The sequence below is a fragment of the Diadema setosum genome, chromosome 21 (assembly GCF_964275005.1).
Source record: "Diadema setosum chromosome 21, eeDiaSeto1, whole genome shotgun sequence".
Taxonomy (NCBI): Eukaryota; Metazoa; Echinodermata; class Echinoidea; order Diadematoida; family Diadematidae; genus Diadema; species Diadema setosum.
The window spans coordinates 24,731,817-24,746,849 of NC_092705.1; the positions used below are offsets into that span (position 1 = coordinate 24,731,817).

Sequence of the window (15,033 nt, forward strand, 5' to 3'; positions counted from 1 at the left end):
AACCCTCACCCTCACCTGTATTTTCTTTCTTCCTTTTTTTTTTCTTTTTTTAAAAGAATTTGAACCTAATTTTTCTTTTTTTAATGGGTGGGGGGAGAGGGGTGTTGTAGCATATTAACAGGAAGGCAATATTCAATAAAAACTCAAACTATGATTTAGATGAAATCTCTTGTGTGTGTGTGTGCTCCATTCAGTGATTTCAAATGATTTTTTATGGTACATAAATCACTATTTCCAAACATTTCCAAACACTTGACCGTAAACTTTCATGAAATCACCTTGTTAATGTGTTTAGCGTGCAGTTATTGTCCACTACTATTGTTATATATTTGCGGTTTTTATGAAACCCTGGTCATTTGCTGTAGTTACTGAGAGCAAAAATGAATATTAAAGGTATGTCATTGCGATGACTATTGCCATGGTGATGAAAGATTCTTCATACACTGGAATGGTTTCTGATGTAAAGCGCAGACAATGATGAAACATCTTCTCTGAAAAGTAAAATCTCAATGACATCCAAAGTGCAACAAGGGCATTAATGCTAAATGATTCTCAGTGAGAGGAGCTTTTCTGAGAGAACATCCTTCTGGTACTTTGTGTCAAAATGAACCTTTTATATAACTGATGAACATATCATGCATACATACATACATAGTAAAAGGATGTAGTATATTTCTGATATATTTCTGTGATATATGATATATGTGTGATATATCATGAAGGTATATTCATACGTATGTGTGATGTATTATCTCTCTCCCTTTACAGGTGTATCTCCCAGCTCCCAGCAAGACAGATGACCTCGCCACTCTACCGGAGCTGACAGAGAACACCATCCTCCAGGAGTTGATGCTGCGTTACAGCAGGGACATCATTTATGTGAGCCGCTTCTCTTCTCATCCAGCATTTCTTCTTCAGTTTTGGTTTTTCCATGATGACCTGTTGGATAGCCAACCAATTGATTATATTAAATTGCACATATGCTTGTACATTATCCCTCCATCATATACTTCTATCACATTCTGCTACTGTAAAAGTGGAAATTTTCGCGGTGTTGAAATTTTCGCGCATTTCGCGCAATGAGAAGCTAGCGCAAAAATAAAAGCACGCAAATATTTTAGCATGTCATATGTTCCAGTACTTGTTGTCTTGATTCCGCGCAATTAAAAATATGCGAAATTCTTCTGACACGGCCAAGCGCGAAAAATTAGTCGTGCGAAAATATCCACTTTTACAGTATTTGAAAATATATACCAATGCTGCCATGTGTGTCATAACCACGACATTAAAATGTTTTAATTTATTTGATATATCATTTTAAAAAGATGTTAATTAATTGATCTGTAAAGACCAAATATAAACATTAACTACTACACTTGTATTTGGAAAAAAAAACAATGCAGTAATATATTTCATAGTTATAAGAAACAAATTTTTAATCTGTCACTTAGCCTGTTGAGGACAAGTCCCAAGTAAACTTGGGCAGGTGCCTATGGGAAATGCGTGATGTAGCAAAATCGGCCTATCCTCAACGGATCAAAAGAGACCTCAGTCAGTGGATCTATAAAGACCAAATGTATTATATATATATTGTATATAATTATGTATTACATGTGTATATATTTTATATGTGACCCTGCACCTCAAAACAAACAAAAAGTTGCCAGACATGAATTTTTAGTTAAGACCATATTCTGAAAGAGCAGACTTTAAGCTTTAAAATGATGTATAACTCAAATCAAATGGACTCTCCTAACTCATCTAAATATTGCAAAGAAAGCACAAACTCAGGAAAAGTGTGAACTGAGAAAAGAGGCTCTAAAGTACAGTGTCTATTCAAGCGCTTAATCTTTACCAAACCGTGCTGGCTGTGCGATGAATGGGACAAAAAACAGGAAGTAAACCACCAGAGTAACAACAATGAAGGGATTATCAGATTAAACTGAAATTAAGCATGCCTCATAAACACATTCTGTCCATAATTAATACCAACTTTCAAAGCAGTAGCGCTATCCTTTCAAAAGTTATTAGAGTTGATAGTGAAGAGTGTGGACAAGGTTTTTCAGAAATGAAAAACGGATTCCAAAGACACACCTAATCACACTATTCTACCAAAAATGTTCGAGATAAACTGCTGAAAAGACACACTTTCCTGCCCGTTTTATGATACCAAATTTTAGCATAATGTAAAAGAAGACCCGCTCTTTCAGAAAATATGAAAAAGTCAAGTTCGGCTAGGTTGACCCATTTCACTTATTTTCAGTCCTCACGCAAAATCAGTGTGTGCGACTTTATGTTCGTTTGAGGTGCACGGTCACGTCAGTCTTCTGTCTAAATAAATCACTGCTGATATGCAATATGGCAGTGCTGTCTCACAGTGCACCTTTGAGCCATGCAGTACATTTACTTATAACCATCAATATCAGTGGAATTCATATAAAACTTTTTTTTTTAACCCAATCAGACCTACGTAGGGGACATCTTGGTGGCCGTGAACCCGTTCAAGGAGCTGCCGATTTACTCGCGCAAGTCATCACAGCAGTACGATGACCTCTTGGACAGGTCCTCCCTGACGCCCCACATCTTCGCCGTGGCGGACCGCGCCTTCCAGTCGCTGCTGCGGGAACGCCGGTCGCAGTGCTGCATCATCAGCGGGGAGAGCGGGGCAGGGAAGACGGAGTCGTGCAAGTACTTTGTGCAACATCTCCTCAGCAGAGCCAACAGTTGTGAGAATCTGCTCAACGAAAAAATTGAACAAGTAATCATCGACATTGCCTTTTACCTTTTTTGTTCTCAATACTGTGGTTACGCTTGTGATTCTGTCCTGGATACTGTACATCAAAATTGATTTGAATATGCAGATGAGAATGAACCAGTTCTATCTTCGTATTCTCCTCTGATTGTTGATTGTATCATGGAACTAAGATCGAAGATTCCAATTCTCATTTGTAAATTGTGTGACATCACAAAGTGTAGTCAGGTGTTAATCAGAGATGCCAACTGTATACTTTTGTGCAGTATTTTGTCCTGTTTATTTTTGCCAAAATTACTGCAGGTTTTATGGAAAATAATGTTTCCTGAATTGCATAACTAATCATGTCTATTGCTGGAAAGGTAAAAACACTCATTTTCCACACAAAAAAAGTATGCATTTTCATCCCTCGGAATACTGCAATGCCATTCACAAAGGTGTCATCCCTGGTCAATAAAATTTACTCAGTTTCCTTGAGGTGGATATTTTAACTCCATATTTGCCAACTAGTAAGATTTTATCAGATTCAGTAAGATTTTTTACGTTAAAAATAGCAAAATCAGGTTTTCTGTCAGAGAAATCAGATTTTTAAAAAATATTTAGATATACCTTTCATGTGTATTTTCTGAAGATTTGACCAAAAGTAAGATTTTTAACTTCAGTTCGCATATAAAATAAGATTTTTGCAATTCACGAGTAAGATATTTCATCTTGAAATGTTGGCAGGTGTGAAACTCTGTGTTTTGATGTATTATTATAACAGTTGCTATCTTTCATATTTTACTTTCCCATTTTTCATGAGAAAGTTTGTGTGAGATTGAAGTATTTACATCAATTATCAAAAAGGAGAAAAAAAATGTGAAAGATTTTCAGCTATGAGTATATGATTAGAAGTTTGAAATGAAAATCTTGTGAATGAAAGTTAATCATAGATTAATCTCATATCAAAGGAAAGTGTTGAAGATCAAATCCAGATTTGAAAACATCTTTAATAATCATGGTTGTAATTATTTTTTCTCATCAGGTCAACCCATTACTGGAGTGTTTTGGAAATGCTCGGACAGTGATGAACGACAATTCGAGTCGGTTTGGCAAATACTTGCAACTTAAGTTCTCTCTGGCAGGCAATGTTGTTGGTGGTGAGTAAACCCGTCTTGTCATATTAACACATTTTATTCACATCTCTTTAATGACCATATTCCAAATATGGAGCAATCAATCAATTAATGAAATAAAAGCAGTCAACCAATCAATTAAAATATGAAGAGAAGAAAAGGAGGAGTGTATTTTTTTTTTAAATCATTGTATATTGACTCAAAAGTATCAAAGATAATTTTAGGTTTGTGTGGCAGTAACCAACAAGTAGCAGTGATGATTTCATTCATTTTTATTCATTTATTTATTTTTCCATGGTTTGTAAACACATGCTAAAGATTTGTTCTTTGGATACACAGGATTCCAGTTGTGGTGGGCATTACGCATCTCATACTATGTAAATGTTTACCGTAAGTGTCTCAGGCAGTTATGATAATCATTGGATAGTTATACAGCTCCCTCTATGTGCAATCAGCCAGTAATAATCTGAAAGTGTCAACCAGAATGATCTCGGCAATTCATTTGGTGGGAAAGTGAAAGGGCTCCCTCTGTTTGATAATAGCCACAACTGGTTTGAGTGTCTAGAGATTTTTATAGTGATATGCACTGCACAAAAATTGTGCAGTATTGTTTTCATTTTCTCCATTTTTTCATTCTGCCCCTGCTGTAGAAAAGATTGATTTTGAATCTAGTCTTTAAACTCTGGAATGGATTTATGGTAAATTATGAAAGCTATGATCTATCCTTTTAAAAATTCCTTTCAATAACATAAATTACGCAATGTATTTAGATTTGCCTTTTTCTGATTCAAGTCTAGAATACCTTTGTCTTTGATGCTGTCATTCCTTTCAAATGGAAAACCAAAGAGGCATGTTAAAGAAGAACACAGGATAACTCGTGATATATATACAGTTGAACCTCTCGTATCCGGACAAGTCGGGACCGGGGCTCATCCGGATAAGGGATTTGGCCGGATACGGGAGACTCAATGCTTTATACATGTACATATACATACACATGTACTGATGTAGCCCATTGTAGTACCACATGTAGTAATGTGTATACCGCAACCTTTTCATTGTTACACTCAGTAACAGACCCCAAAATAGAGGTTTGTGTTTGCAAGAATGGAATCATTTTCTTTTATAAATTCTTGGGATGATTTACCTAAATCATTATTAAGAAATGTATCAAGTATATGTAATTCATGTGTGTTTGTGTAGGAGTTCTCAAGGAGTTTGGAATCCCCCTTTCCTCCCGTAATTCTTAAAAAAAGATAAAAAAATCACAGCGAGATTGCGTCCGGATAATAGAGAGATCCGGATAAAGGGAGGCCGGATAATAGAGGTTCAACTGTATGTGTATATATATATTTTTTCTTTCATTCGTTTTATGAATTGGCACTTTGGCACTGTTCCATCTTTTAAAGAAAAAAAAATTCTTCCTGTCATTTGCATCACCAGCGCATCTCTCTGAGTACCTCCTTGAGAAGTCTCGCGTGGTAACCCACGGCGACGGGGAGAGGAACTTCCACATCTTCTACCTGCTCTTTGATGGACTGAGTGCCGAGGAAAAAGAATACTATGGTCTCCAGACACCGATGCACCACCGGTAAGGCATTCCTGAGATACTGTCCCCCTTCATCACTGGTAGTAGCATCTCACCTTCATTTATGCTCCACAATGCCGTTTTTCTGAGTCACAAATTCAAGAGTCGAATAGCTTGAAAAATATGAACTTGTGGGGAATGAGCAAAACATGGAATTTCCGCCTTCTACGAGAATTTTACTGTGTTTGTAATGCAGCTTGGTTCTGTTTCCTCAAAGTACCATATATGCACACTAAGTAATTTGTACCACTTAACGACAGGTACATGAGGGCGGGGGCTTCCCCATCTCAGCCGGAGGGAGGACAAGAGGCCAAGTTCCAGGCAGTCAGGGACTGCCTCAGGCTCATTGGGTTCTCCACCGAGGTTAGTGAACTGTTTCGTGCTCTTCTAAGAAAAAAGCTTTCTGTAGATTCCGAAATAAATTCATGAGGATGGTTGATAAAAAGTTCTCTAAACACATCCAATCAGAAAGGCCATCTGGATAAAGAGAACCATCACAGCATGAACCAGGATGGAATGGGAATACCAACTGTCTGACTTTTACAATGGCACTATATCACCTGGATGTCACACCTGGGTGATTGCTAATTGGTAGCAAAACATCAGTTGCTGATTAGCCATAGTATGAGAAAGATGACAGCCAGTCATTGAAACTGTCACAGGTAAATACAACAGTTGGATGTGTGTAGAGAACTTTTTATCCATGCTTGCTGTTGATGTTGGTGAAATATCAAATCATAGAAGTAAATTGCTTAATATTGATCATGATAAATGTATGTAGATATATATTAGTGTTATATATCTATTGTTCATGCAAAACGATATGAAGCGGTAGGTATATCTATAAGTGGATTTTAAGAAGCAGAATTCATGTCATGGTATACTGATTGGGTCAATGATTCTTGACAATTAAAAAAAAAAGAAATCTATTCTCTACCAATTAGGATGAAGAGAGCCTGTTCAGCGTGCTGGCATCCATCCTGTTGCTAGGCGACCTCAACTTCACCTGTCAGGAGAACTCGGAGGCGGCGGTCCTCACCAACCCCGAGGCGGCGGAGAAGGCCGGGGAGCTGCTGCACATTCCTGGGGATGAGATTGTGGGGGCTATCTTGTCTGAGACAACCTACACCAGGGGTTAGTATCACCAGCATCATCTACCTCTAGCACAAGACTGAAGAACTCTTTAAGTTACCTTTATTTTACCTTTTAGCTGTTAACCCTTGGGGATGGACTGATTTTGCTATAACACGCATTTCCCATAGACACATGCCTGAGTATTCTCGGGACTCGTCTTCAACAGGTTAAGCATGACAATGTACAAATGCACAAATAAAGATATATTATGATCAAATGTTATGCTATTTCGGAAAAGATGAGATGGGTTCCGGGCTTTTCTTATGAAGGAAGAACTCATCTCGAATGAGTTTGGTCCTGGAACCCTTAGTGAAGAGGATTTGCTCATCTTTGAGGTTCCCATACTATTAGTCGCTGTAAATTATATCTTAGTTGATGTTCAGCACAATTCTTTGTGGTCTTTTGTAACAGCAATCCGATCTCTTTTCCTGCAGTTTGATCTGAATAAATTTTGTTTTAAATGTAGCGGTTCTGTATAGCAGTTGTATAGTACCCTTCTCATTTTCACTAAAGTTTCTTGATATATTTCTTTAATATTACCTCCTAGGTGAGTCCATCACCAAATATCGCACACCGGTCCAGGCCTCAGACTGCCGGGATGCCCTGACCAAGGCCCTCTACAGTCGACTCTTCAGCTGGGTGGTCAACAACATCAACCAGCTCCTGGAGCCTTTAGAGGTCGACCCCGAGTCCATCCTGGAGATCGGCGTCCTTGATATCTTTGGGTTTGAGAACTTCGTCAAGAACAGTTTTGAGCAGGTATGAGGTTAAACACTAGACAGGGTTGTTTTCTAGATGATAGAGTTTGCCAGATGATGGTTGGTATCCAGTATAGGTTTTGAAAAAGAAAAAAAAAATGAAAGAAAAAAAGCTGCTTGCTGTTATTTTACATACATCATCCTAAGGTCCACCTGTGTTCTGCATTATCAAAGCAGTCAATTTCTTGAGAAGTGGAATGCTTGATGTATGATACATTTATAGAAGTTGTACAAAATCACATAGTTATGAAATGAATGCCTGGCACATCAATTTGCAGCAGAGATTTGCATCCAGATTTCTTAATTTGTATTTATTTGCTAGGGGATTGATTTATTTTTTTTTTTGCTGATATTAAAGAGACAGTAGTGGAATATTGTGAGTGAAATATGCACACCAGTGTCAAAGTCATTTATGAATATTTAAAGTGGTTTTATATGTACACTTTAGTTCTCCTGTTTTGTCTGCAAAAATTAATACCTCATCAATATCAACAAGAATTCAACTTAAGATAATATTTATTGTTGAGATTTTGTAAGATAAGTCTAGTATTTGCACTAAAGACATCACCAGAATATTAACTCGGTGAATAGACAAGTTCTGAGTATCAGCCCATCCTCAATTGGTTGTCATTCACAGCAGCTCAGGTAAGCTCATTTCCTGTAGTATATTCCTACAAACCAGTATTGGTAAATTGCAGAGGAGTTGGAGATTCACTTGTGAGATCTTTTGAGAAACCAAATCACATGACCTTGCAGTGAGATAAGGTTTACAAACTTTCCTTCTTCTCGCTCCCCCACCACATACAGCTCTGCATCAACCTGGCCAACGAGCAGCTGCAGCAGTACTTCAACGAGCACATCTTCCAGAACGAGCAGGAGGAGTGCGAGCAGGAGGGCATCAGTCTCAGCCGGGTCAACTTCACCAGCAACCAGCCGGTCCTAGATGTCTTCCTAGAGGTATAGATGATGAGTTGACCACACCCAATATTTATTCCCCATGTGAAAGTCTCCTTTTCTGGATCAAAAGTAGATGATGTCCCTCAGAGCATAAGATATAATATGAATCATGCTGGTATAAACTTAGGGGGAAAAGGATAATGATCAATGGTTAGATGACTTTGGCATTTTAGATGTTTGCAGGCAACAATCATCTGATATTTTTGCCACAAATAGCAACTTAATAAATCAGTTAGTACCGTTAGTACTGATGGATATGCTGTGTCTGGATATACTGCTCTGTAGCTGTTCTATTAGTGAAATATTTTTGCAGTTAGATTCCATTTAACACAATCAGGATCATTCTTGAGTGTACCGGAGTAGGGTTAATAGAAATGCATGTTGTAACTATATTAACTTAGTCCAATGTATCTCCACTAGGTCAATATTTCATAGACTCCACCACCTCAGTAAAAGTAGATTGAAATAGTACACGCCACCTTGACAGTTGAGATGCCTTTATTGTATTCTTGTAGACTGTCTTGCTGATGCTGAGCACTTAAATGCTACATTTTTGGCATCTGTTTCCCTTCACTTTCATTATAATTTCAATAATATTTCATGTTCATTTCAACAATATTTTCTCACTTCTTAAATTTTACTTTCTGAATTTTTTTTTGTTCCACACAGTAATAAACTCTTTTATGGATGCATAAATTCCTTTTCTTTCTTTCTTTTGCTTGTTAACTAGAAACATGTGGGCATCACAGTCACGATTATTTTAGCAATATTTTCTCACTTCTTTGTATATTGCCTGCATTTTTATCCCAAATGAAGACAAGTGTTTATCTGGGTCCATTGATTTCTACTCTTTCTTTCTTTCGGTCGTTCTTTTTCTAGAAACATCTGGGCATCACAGCCATGATTGACGAGGAGAGTCACTTTCCCCGGGGTACCAACCAGAGCCTGGCCACCAAGCTACACTCTGGTCCAGGTTCTCGGGCCAAGAACATCTACTTCACCCCGAAGGACCTGGGAATGACCTTCTCCGTCCTGCACTATGCCGGCATGGTAAGCACTAATAGATTGCGGTTTCTTCTCTCTGTTTTTTTCTTCCTTGTGGGTCCTGCTATGGTTATATTTGTATTTGAAATGCAGTAACAATTACAATAATTCTATTGATGACATCATTTGTCAATTACTGCTAGAGGACTGCTATGATTAATAAAAGACATTGGAATGCACCTTCCCCTAAACTGAGCATTTGTTGTATGTTTCCATGCAATTTCTTTCATCACTCATATCAGTACTCGATTCCAATTTCAAAAGACAACTAAATTAGAAGTAACAAAACTATCAGTGATCTGCATTCACATCAATTGATTTGCTGTTGTTGTTGTTTTTTATCTTTCTTCTTTTGTAGGTGTGCTACAGTGTGGCGGGGTTCCTGGAAAAGAACAGAGACACATTGGCCAAGTCTGTCATGTTCACTATGAAAAGTGAGTGTCAATCATATTTCTGCTTCTCAGGGAAAAGAATTCTTACAAAATGCTAATTGAAACTGTTATGTTAAAACAAAAGATCATTAAATGGAAGACTGAACTACAGATAGATATAATGTCAATAGAATAGACATACAATGTAGTTTTGAGTGCTGATTGAAATGTATATAGTCCTTGCCAATGTGGGGCAGCAATGTCTTTGTACACAGCAAAGAAAGAGAAGTTTAACCTGTTAAGGATGATTCTGGAGTATACTCGGGCAGGTGTCTATGGGAAATGTGCATTGTAGCGAAATCAGTCCATCCTCAACGGGTTAAAGGATGACTATTTGAAACACTTTCTACTTTAAAAGCAGGATTGAATTATGATTTTGTTCATCTGAATTCTGTGCCAATACCATGTACATTTGTTTGGCCAATGATAGGTCTGTAACCAACCATAAAGGTATGCTTTGAGCAGAGAAGACTATAAAATTCTTGTCTAGTCTTCAGTGTCCAATTTACACAAAATTCAGACAAAAACAAGGTAAAAGCAAGATATAGATATGAGGGTACATTTAAAATCCAGCTCTGGGGATATCCCAGGTTTTCATTTATATGAATCTTCCGTGTAAAATTGAATGCTCTATAAACTTATAATCAGTGTTTCTAAGTGAGTGTTTCTGATTCCTCTGTTTACATGCATAGCAAGCAACAAGCCCCTGATTCGGGAGATGTTCCAGAACCGCCTGACGAGGACGGGATCCCTTGCTCCCAGCGCCCGCCAGCGACAGTCCCGCCGTTCCCGCTCCATCAAGAACTCCAAGGATGCCTTCGCCTTCTTCCGGAAGCAGAAGTTCTCTGGGAAGGAGAGCAGGGTAAGTATTCGACCGCTTTTGTATTTCTGGCATATAGTCCTATTAAAGAACCTGTAGTGTAGGGATTCATAGCCTGGTGGCCCGATTCATTCGCTGCCCACTGGGGTACATATGAAAACCGAGAATAGCACTGGTCAGCGAATATGTGCATCAAAGCTTAATACGCTCATCGGTCATCGGTAGGACCTATTGGTCGACTCCGGTCAAGATTATTTGGTTGTGTGTGTACTTATACAGAGATCAGTGATAAAGCTGTATACAATTTATTTACCGGGATCCTCAAATATATCTGAGCCGGGCCAGCCTTTCCACTCTATGGTATCCCCATGCTACTGGGTCTGTAAAAGCAAGCATAGCTAGTGCTCAGAAGGGCTCAAAATTCATCTTCCACCTTTTTGAATTTTCTCGCAATATATCAAAAGGGTCTACCAAGAAACTTGTCTGGCTGATAGCTAGCAGTTTAACAGGAAAATTAGTTGTTTTGGAGTATTTTATGATCAAAAGAGTTAGATAATTACAATGGTATGCATAGCTCTATGACTTTTTTTCCTGAAGAGCTTTTTTTTTTTTGGGGGGGGGGTGAGGGGTATTTAAGTCATGAGAGTCGGTTAGTTATATCATATACTTTGACAGCAAACATACTTGCAGTGTGTTGCCCTCTTTCTTCCACATTTGTTCATCATGGATAAACCAAGCAGCATCATTTTCCAAAAATCTGTTTAAAAGGGGGACAGTATTGATAATGACAGTGTGTTGTAGTTGTTGCAGCTGCAAATTGTGAAAAATGAGAGTGAGAATCATAGGATATTGCTTGAACCCTACTGAGCAGGAAACTGCCATCTTCAATTAGTTTCCAGTCTGAGCTCAGAAAACAGGAATCCTTAAAGACTCTTAACCCCCCCCCCCCTTTTTCTTTTTTTTTTAAAGGAAGCATTGTGACCAAGAGCAGGAAGTTTTTGAGGATGATTTAGAGATCCTTGCAAAAGAGGGTGGGAGGAGAGAGAATCGAGACTGTTACTATATTAGGAATGAAATGCAGGAGTGGTTACCTTTTTTTTTGCCCCTAACAGTTGGTGCTCGGTGTTATTTTGCCTTTTGTGGTATTTTTTTTAATTACTTTTTTTTAATGAGAAGGATGTGATTCACGAGGTGCGATTTACGTAACTTCATGCTGGTGTTGAAGTGCGTGGAAGGCGAGGAGAGATTGAACCCAAGCAGACTTTAACCGTCACTGACAGACAAAGGTTACTCTGGTCACTCTTGAAGCTTGTGTTAGATACCTATCAGCAAGAAAAATATAAAATGGGATATGGGTGATATGGTGGCAAAATGAAAGGTTTAGCACCGTCATGCATATTTCTAAAGTGCATGTGGTTCGTGGTCATCCTTGCCCTTTCCTTGTTCAATTTTTCAGGAATATTTCCTTTTCTTTCTTTTTTTAAATCCATTTTATCCTCCAGTCATCCATTATCATCAAATGTATGAACCTCTGTATGCCTTGACTAACATTTCTAAAAGCAATTGTTGCTGATTTTGATTTATAGAACTACCCCAGCTAGAACAAGAACTTAGAAGTGGACCATCTTTATTAACTACCATATGAAGAAAGATTACTGAAATTGTGATTAAATTTATGAATTATTTGCCATTATGTAGAGGCTCATTCAAACACTGCCATCATGTTAGAGTTTATCTAATATTATTGTTTTATTGAGGATTGTTTTTTTTTATTAAATGATGCTATTTGATTGTGTGCCTTGTACATGTAGCTACAAATGAAAAGCTTTCCAAGTTGTTGAATCACAGTATTCATCACAATTGTCATTTCAGAAACGTGGCAAGGTTGAGCGGCCAGTCATTGGAACAGAGCGCAAAGGGCCAGCTACAGTACTCTTTCATTTCAAGGTATGTACCTCCCATTTCCTTTTATTATTATAGTTATTGTTATATATTTGTACCTAAATCATCATTTGTAAGAGAAAGTTCTTTTATTGACATTTTCCTTGTTTGGAAAAATTTGCTCGTATATCATTTTAGTATAATAACAAAAATGATGTGGAAAATTTTTTGCCATTTTTTAATGGTTCCCTTTAAACCTGCCTGTATATTCAATTTTTTTTTCTTGTATATTACGTTGACATTTTACATGATGATGTAATCATCCATTGTGTGAATTTGTATATTGTGAATACTGTAAAGCAAGAAAAATTTGCAGTACAAAATTTTCACAAATTGGAGCCGACGGCCTTTTTCGCAGCATGAAATTTTTTTGAATTGCCACTGGCATCCAATGCATTATAACATTGACAAGAACTTTCGTGTGCATTTTAATTCCACGAATCTTGACTCTCATGGCATTTGCACAATTAAATGCATGCAAAATTTCTGGTTTTACAGTATGTTGTATGAAGTTTTATTGTATCAGTATCTAAATGAATTGTAATCTTACTGCTTGTCAATGAATCATTGATTTAGGAATGAGTAAGAAGAAAAAAAAAAGAGAGAGAGAGATTGCTAAAAAAGAGTGAATTTCCTCTGTTGCCTTTTTCCTGCAGAACTCCCTCGCTGAGCTCATGAGCAAGATGAAGCGGTCGACACCGCACTTTATCCGCTGCATCAAGCCCAACACCCTCAAGCTGCCCGACAAGTTCGTGCCGGAGTATGTGGTGGCCCAGCTCCGCTACACCGGTCTCATGGAGACCACCCGCATCCGGCAGCAGGGGTTTCCCCTCCGTCTCACCCCCAAGGAGTTTGTGGAAAGGTGCGTGGTGATGCGACCATCCACTGTGAAGATGGCGCACATTTGAGCGCTTTGCCCCCATAACATATTGCACTTGGTTGATGTGTTGTTCTGTTGTTGTTGTTGTTGTTGTTGTTGTTGTTGTTGTTGTTGTTGTTGTTGTTGTTGTTGTTGTTGTTGTTGTTGTTGTTGTTGTTGTTGTTGTTGTTGTTGTTGTTGTTGTTGTTGTTGTTGTTGTTGTTGTTGTTGTTGTTGTTGTTGTTGTTGTTGTTGTTGTTGTTGTTGTTGTTGCGTACACCATGGAGGCATTGTCCAAAAACACTAAATAGTGACTGAAACTTACGTTTCAGTCAAGTTTATACTGGGAATTTCAGTGAATGCCAGCAATATACCTCAATATGCCTAGTTTAGAGTACGTACAAAGACTGCTACAGGTTTAATCAAAAGTCTGATTAGGTACTTGTAGTTGTTTCAAATGGAGTCTAATTTTTATGAGCTTTGTATAAAGGTGGTCTTTATTTCCAGGTGGCTATTGAGACAGGAATGACTTCATATCTTACTTTGCTCATCTTCTGAATTGAACCAGGAGTATATTACAGCACTATTTTTACAGCACGCGTTTTATTAACCAAGTGAACATAATTTAGGCTTTCTCCCAGCATTTTCTCCATTTATTGTAGTCTTGTATTAACCAGTTTCTTCCAGAGAGCATGTGTATTGGTTTTTCCTTTTCAAATATCAGCACCTAACAGCTTTTTTTCCGTCTTCTCGCAGGTATGCTGGCTTGGTTGCCCTGGTGACGATGACGGTGCAAGTCGAGAGCGACATGGAAAAGTGCCGCCAGACGCTGAAAGAGTACGGCTTGACCGGGTGGGAGGTGAGATGCTAAATCAGTCTTCATCAAGCAAGCAAAATCTAATTCCCCTCTATTCATCAGTGTAATTCTTGCGTGGTAATGCCCTGATCAGAAGCTGAAACTGAGTCAGTAGGTGTCTGATGTGTGAAAATGTGGCAAGCGGGGCTGAGAAGTGAGACTAGCTGTGAGCTCTGATAAGTTGTGTCCCTAGTTGGCACGGTCACACAAAGGGGAATTGAAGTGAGCCAAAATGCCCAGAAAGCCAATACTTTGAGACAATTTGTCAACAAGTGGCGGAAGGGGGATGACCAGATGATTTGGGGGGAAGAAGGAAGTTGTAGATTTGGAGAATATGCATCTAGTGTTGAGGTTCAAAACATCAGGAAGAGTGTCGAGAATAAGGAGAAAATATCACAGATGCAATCCTATTCACTTATTTCAGTTTGTCCATAAGACATGATACCACCTAAAAAACAAATGTTGCAAAGTTTGTCATACATTTCCAATAGTTACTCAAAAATACCCTGTTAAAGACAGAGAGAAAATGAAGGCAAATTAGGAATATGTATATTTTCATTTTTTTTCACATTTTTTGGCATTACATGTATGGGGGGGGGGGGGTGTGTATGTGTATTCTATCAGTATGCTTGAAGACTGCACTTCTCAACCTGTGGGCTGCAATGTTGGCCAAAAAATAAATAAAAAAGATTTGCATTCCGTCTAACTGGGCCTCAAACAAAATCGTAGGAGCCAAAGTGGGCCCTGGGTTATGGTTGAGAAGCACAGCTTTAAAACA

The 15,033-nt window shown here is 38.2% G+C and overlaps 1 protein-coding gene across 1 annotated transcript in view; it reads left to right on the forward strand.

Annotated features, from left to right (window-relative positions):
- The window catches only part of LOC140244429 (unconventional myosin-XVI-like), a 197,202-nt gene that overhangs the window by 88,629 nt on the left and 93,540 nt on the right, over positions 1 to 15,033 (forward strand). The window contains exons 11-24 of the mRNA XM_072324068.1: positions 769 to 879; positions 2,465 to 2,758; positions 3,777 to 3,891; positions 5,311 to 5,458; positions 5,716 to 5,818; positions 6,400 to 6,589; positions 7,137 to 7,348; positions 8,155 to 8,304; positions 9,184 to 9,354; positions 9,707 to 9,782; positions 10,472 to 10,642; positions 12,467 to 12,546; positions 13,197 to 13,402; positions 14,156 to 14,258. Of these exons, the coding sequence (XP_072180169.1) occupies positions 769 to 879; positions 2,465 to 2,758; positions 3,777 to 3,891; positions 5,311 to 5,458; positions 5,716 to 5,818; positions 6,400 to 6,589; positions 7,137 to 7,348; positions 8,155 to 8,304; positions 9,184 to 9,354; positions 9,707 to 9,782; positions 10,472 to 10,642; positions 12,467 to 12,546; positions 13,197 to 13,402; positions 14,156 to 14,258 (2,130 nt within the window). The remainder of the gene's footprint in view (positions 1 to 768; positions 880 to 2,464; positions 2,759 to 3,776; positions 3,892 to 5,310; positions 5,459 to 5,715; positions 5,819 to 6,399; positions 6,590 to 7,136; positions 7,349 to 8,154; positions 8,305 to 9,183; positions 9,355 to 9,706; positions 9,783 to 10,471; positions 10,643 to 12,466; positions 12,547 to 13,196; positions 13,403 to 14,155; positions 14,259 to 15,033) is intronic.